We start from the raw sequence: 5,896 nt of genomic DNA on the forward strand, positions 1-5,896 counted from the left end.
AGATGTTTATGAGTGTATTTTTTTTGTGTTGAAGAAAACCAGATACTATGATATACCTGCCACTGTTATCCACAATCACATCAGTATATTTTGATATCAGAATACTTGTGCCTCTTGATGCTCCATTCCCTGGCGCAGAGAATACCTGGCCAACCCATCTTTGCCTTAATTTTAACGATTCATTTTCATTCAAATGGGTCTCCTGTAGCATAGCTACATCACATGAGAGACTTCAGATGTGAAATTATTTTATAACGTTTAACTTTATTAGAGACTCCATTAATATTCCAACTGACAACCCTTATGGCATTAGAACTTGACATATGCATTTATAATCCCAGTATTTAAGAGCATCTTACATATGATTTCTAAACCCCACTCTGCCACTCCAGGGAAATTACAGGGGATGACGAACATACACATACACATACACACTCACACACACGCAAGCACGCACAATAGCCAGTAGGCAAAAAAATAAACAAAAAAAACAAGAGAAAGAACAATGTCCCTCCTCTATCCATGATCCAACGGGAGCAGGCTGCAGGTCACATGAGTCGTCCAACAGTCAGAAATTAGTGTCAAATTGTTCAACCTTTAAACTTAAATTACCCCTTTTCCTTTCCAAGAGGAAGAGGGAGAGACAAAAGTCAGCGTCATGAATATATTGAACTCATAATCATACCTTATATCTTTACCCAAACACAGACGGGAGGCGAACTCTCACCCGGGGATTCCACCGGACGCGTTACGGCAACGTTACGGCTGCGGCACGTCTTGGCCGCGACTTTGCCCTGCTTGCATTTCCACCGGGCGCATTACGGCAGCGCAACGCTGCCTTGCGAGCCAGCCGTATTCCCGCGAGATCACGATATCCCGCGATAATCCTAAACCTAATGTACTCACCTTCCACTCCCAAAACTACTGCAATTAAATGCCAGGCTTTGTCCTTTCTGACATTGTTCTTATAAAAAGGATGATTTGAGACCCTTTGATTGATTGACTGCTGACCTGGTGCCACCGGTCATGACGTAATAATGTTGGCGTTTTATTTATTGTGTTTTATTTTGAAAATTGAGCGGAATGCTCTATGGCTTTTACTTTTTCACTTCCTACCCTGATCGATCTGGGCCCCGTTTCCCGAAAGCGTCGTTAGCCTAATGGCCCGGCCAGACTACACGATTTCAGCCCGATTTTGCCCCGATTCTTTCGTCGCAGACGAATTTGCGAATCGTACACGATTTTGAGGAGTCGGCGACGAGACGAGGTCTTGTAATGTGACATGCTTGCGATCTGCGATGTTTTCGTCTGCGACGTTCGAAAACCCCACGACGAAATGTTTGGCATGTCAGAATTTTTTGGGGAATCGCATGACGTATACACTGTTGACATGAGGTAACCACGCCCCCAGTTGCGTGAGGGAATCCCGCGAACAGCTGGAGCTCACGCGCAGTGTTTACCAACTGCCTTCACTGCACTACGCTGATTAGGAGTAACAACCGCAAAAATGAATTCGATCAAGAAGAATGCTAACAAAGAAAACGAGAGAAAATGGAGCAACACTATGGCGACAACCTTGGTGGAAATGTGGCAGCAACGTCCATGCATTTTCGACGTCTCCTCAAAGGAATTTCACGATAGGGTGAAAAGGGATAAAGCCTGGCGAGAAATAGCCGACACCCTTGACCTACCTGGTAAGTTTGGAGCCATCAGCTGTTGACGTGCTAATAGCTATCATAACCTATCATAAAACTCAAACTGTCCTGATTACCAAATGTTCAGCCAGATAAACTGTTATTGTTGCATATGGTTACAAAATGTTGGGTTAAAAGGCTATTGGAATGCCTGTAATTACACCTTGAATGGCATATATTCCCATTCAATAATAAATGCATCCTAACATTGAAATTTCATAAGAGCTTATCATCATAATTTATCAGAGTGTTCTGTTACCTGGATTGAAACCTTATTTTCTCTTAAAAATTGCAGTTGTAGAGATAACAACTAGAGCTGCGTCTCTGCGGACACAGTTTGGCAAACTGCTCCATCCCAAACCAAGTGGGAGTGGGCAGAAGGATGTCACCCTGACCCCACGACAGAAGTGGATCTGTCAGAGTATGGTTTTTTTGCGGGCACATATAGCGCATAGACCATCACAAACAACACTGAATGTAAGTACTACTTGGAAGTCTGTGTTTAAAAACTTTAACTTTATTTATTAACTTTCAGTTAATTCTCATTAATTAATACCTTCCCTGTCTTTTTTATGATTCCCTTCATTTTAGTTTGATGACAGTCAACAAGAGGCCACAGAGAGCAGTGAGGAAGAGACAGAGGCTGAGGGCCCCCCAGCTATTACCAACCCACCACTACCATTCCCACCTAGACCTCCACCTGTCCAGGAGTCCAGAGCCCAGAGAAAAAAACGAAAGCCTACAAGGGACGTGGAGATGGAGATGGAGAAGGAGAAGGTGGACATTCTTCGGAATGTCTCAACAACTTTGCTTGCCGCAGGCAAAGATGTGGAGGATATTTTTGGGAAGCAGGTGGCTTGTGAGCTTAAACATGTGCAGGACAAAACTACACGCTTGAGACTACGCCGAAACATAATGTTAATGCTCTATGATGCCCAGGAGAATGAGCAGAGAACAGCTAACCCTGCTCAAACTTCTTGGCCAGAGCAGAGCACAGGCCACACACCTCTGCAAACCCACCACTTCACCCACAACATGCCTCCACAGCACAATACTATGGGCTACAATTATGACTAGTATCAACGAGACATTATAGAACTCGCCAATTGTTATTTTAATTTATTTATTGCGTTTGTTAAATATTAGGTAAATTGTTTGTTCCTTTATTTATCGTGTTGCATCCCATTGGTTTACTGTCTAACTATCATAACACTGTTATAACGAACTGATAAATAATAGTATAGTAGTAGTAGTAGTATAAATAGATAGTATATAATAAATAGTATAAAGAAAATGACAATAAATATTTGTTAAATGTTGATTTTCTGTCTAACATAACACTGTTGTAACTAATAAATAGTAGTATAGTAGTAGTAATAGCATAAATAAGTATAGTATATAATAAATAGTATAAACAAGATGATAATAAATACTCTGTAAATATTGGTTTACTGTCTAACTAACAACACTGTTGTAACTAACTAATAAATAGTATAATAGCGTAAATAAATAAATAGTATATTATAAATAGTATAAACCAATTGATAATAAATAAATATCAATGCATAACATTTTCAAATCATATCCTCCTGCCAATCAACGGATCCTTCAGAGGATTGAAAATATGCCTTCAGCAGGTCACGCTGGTCTTTAGCAGTGGTTGTGGCATTCCGCGCCCTACTCAATGCCACAGAGTCAAGATCTCCACCTCTTCGCCATGTTCCGGCAATGACTCGGTGGTTCTCGTCCTCTCTGTCCACAAAGACAGGAGGCACGTAGGCCTCTGATTTTTCCCTCAGGAAATTGTGGAGGGCAAGGGCAGCAAGGGTGATGCAAGCTACCTTATCTGGTTCAATAGAAATATTTGTTAGGAACACACGTAATCGATTTGCCAATATGCCAAATGCATTTTCCACAGTTCGCCTTGCTCTACATAATCTATAATTGAAAATTCGCTGTCCATGATCAAGGTTTCTGTGGGGATAGGGCTTGATAAGGTCAGAACGGAGAGGGAAGGCTTCATCACCAACAAACATATAGGGCATGATTAAATCTGTATTGGGAAGTGGCTCAGGGCGGGGAAAATGTAACAGGTCCCTGTCCATGGCACTGCGGAGATCTGAGTGTCCAAACAGACTTGCGTCCGACATTCGGCCTTGAGTGCCAACACTTGCATAAATGAATTTGTAGTTGGCATCTACAACTGCCATTAGCACAATTGAGAACCTGCCTTTGTAATTATAAAACGAACTTCCTGATTTGGCAGGGGGCTGAATGTAGATGTGTTTCCCATCAATTGCACCTAAGCAATGAGGAAATTGCCATTTGTCTTCGAATCCGCTCGCTATCTCTCGCCACTCTGACTCAGTTGTTGGTGTCTGAAAAATAGACAAAAATAAACAAATACAGAAATACTTGATTAGATCAGAAATATATCTAGCCAGGGGCAAATATCATTTATTAATTTATTAACTTATTAACTTATGAAATACCCCATTAGGGTATTTACGACAAATATTTTAGGCTACATAGTAGATGGAGGATGTTATATATGTCATTTTATAAATGTCCTGTAGTTGGCAGTACTGTCTAAATACATCATAATGGTAAACATCTCCCTAGTGGTATGGCTAATAGTAGGTTGCTCTGTAATGCTCATGGAAATGATATCATCACAATAAGGTTTGTTGTGATGTCAAACAAAGAAAGGATATTACAATACCTTCATGTGATCTTCCTTCAAAACATTGTACAATGCTTGGCAGGTCTCCATTACAATCAAGCCAACAGTAGACCTGCCAATCCTGTACTGGAAGCTCAGTGACCTGAAAGACTCCCCTAAGAAGGCAAACAGGTTATGTGTGTAAATAATAAGATTTAATAATACATCATTCTGTTCAAAATCATTCCATTTAGGCCTACCAGTTGCAAGGAATCTGAGGGTTAAGGACAATCTCTGTCGGGCACTGATGGCCCTTCTCATTTTTGTGTCCGTCTTTTTGATGAGAGGCTCAACTTTCCCCAGAAGGAGTTGAAAGTCCTCGACGCTCATCCTCAGGAACTCACGGAACCCTTTCCTATCAGTCTCCTGCATGATAAAAAAAAAAAACTTTCATTACTGCATATACTGCAAGTGTTGTTTTGGGGTACAAGTAGACCTACAGAGAAAACGAAATGTGGTTGGTTTCTAAATGGTAGTGCAAAATAGCGGTTAAGGTGCGGTTTGAACGTGATTGGCATATAGTGCAATATAAGTACAGTATAGTTAATTAATAGGGTGGGATAGTGCAGGGGTAATTAAAACAAAACAAAGTAAAGTAACGAGGTATGAGAAAATAAGATGGATATAACGGGTAAGAGCAACATAGATGGACAGTACGGTAAGTAGGCTATTAAAAGTTTGATAATATAATATGAGTGTTGGCAGTTGACACAGTCTTCACGAGCGTACATTTCATGAGCATACGATAACGTCAATTATTATGTAAATGAAACATTACCTCCAGTTCGGTAAGTAGCACCGACATCCCGAGCTCTCCTCTTCTTGCAACCCAAGAACGAGTCCACAATCTTTTCTTCTTTTTCTTCTTTTTCGTCTCTGTGAAGAGGACCGCCAACATAATGCCTAGTGCTAGGTATTCGGGATCCATCGTTGACGCTTCGTTGCCAGGCTACGTTGTTGCTGCGTCTACTTTGTATAGTTCATGTCACGCGCAACGCAACTACTGTGAGGAATTGCCGCATTGAGCAGATATAAACAAACGTGCAAACGTGAATGATACAAAGTAGAGAGCATCGCACCGCCGAATCTTGTTGTGTGGCCAGTCGAGACAAGCCCCGATTTCCTGGCTCTGAGATCGTATAGTAATAATAATAATAATAATAATAATAATAAATAAAATGTATATAGCGCTTAATATGGTACTCATATCTTTTTTTCTTGAATCTTTGGTCTGAACTGGGCTTTAAAGAGTACCATACGCTTAAAGTGTGACATGTTAAATCGTGGAGGAATGTCTGAGAATCTTGTAGTGTGGCCAGTCTTACGACGAGACAAGCCCCGATTTCCTGACTCTGCGATCGTATAGTGTGACATGGTAAATCGTGGAGGAATGTCTGATAATCGTGTAGTCTGACCGGGCCATTAGTGGATCGTGAAGTGCGTCGAAAGGGCATCGTAGAGTTTTCACCGCGTTTCCCGA

At 41.1% G+C, this 5,896-nt stretch overlaps 1 protein-coding gene across 1 annotated transcript; it reads right to left on the reverse strand.

The window, feature by feature from the left end:
- Positions 1–3,268: 3,268 nt before the first annotated feature.
- On the reverse strand, positions 3,269–5,504 carry LOC130390557 (uncharacterized). The gene is made up of 4 exons (XM_056600587.1): positions 5,195–5,504; positions 4,617–4,782; positions 4,417–4,532; positions 3,269–4,072 (listed from the first exon to the last, which is right to left on the reverse strand). Exons 1-4 carry the CDS (start codon positions 5,342–5,344, stop codon positions 3,269–3,271), a joined length of 1,236 nt encoding a protein of 411 aa, XP_056456562.1. The 5' UTR covers positions 5,345–5,504.
- Positions 5,505–5,896: the final 392 nt, after the last annotated feature.

Source organism: Gadus chalcogrammus, chromosome 1 (genome assembly GCF_026213295.1).
Source record: "Gadus chalcogrammus isolate NIFS_2021 chromosome 1, NIFS_Gcha_1.0, whole genome shotgun sequence".
Taxonomy (NCBI): Eukaryota; Metazoa; Chordata; class Actinopteri; order Gadiformes; family Gadidae; genus Gadus; species Gadus chalcogrammus.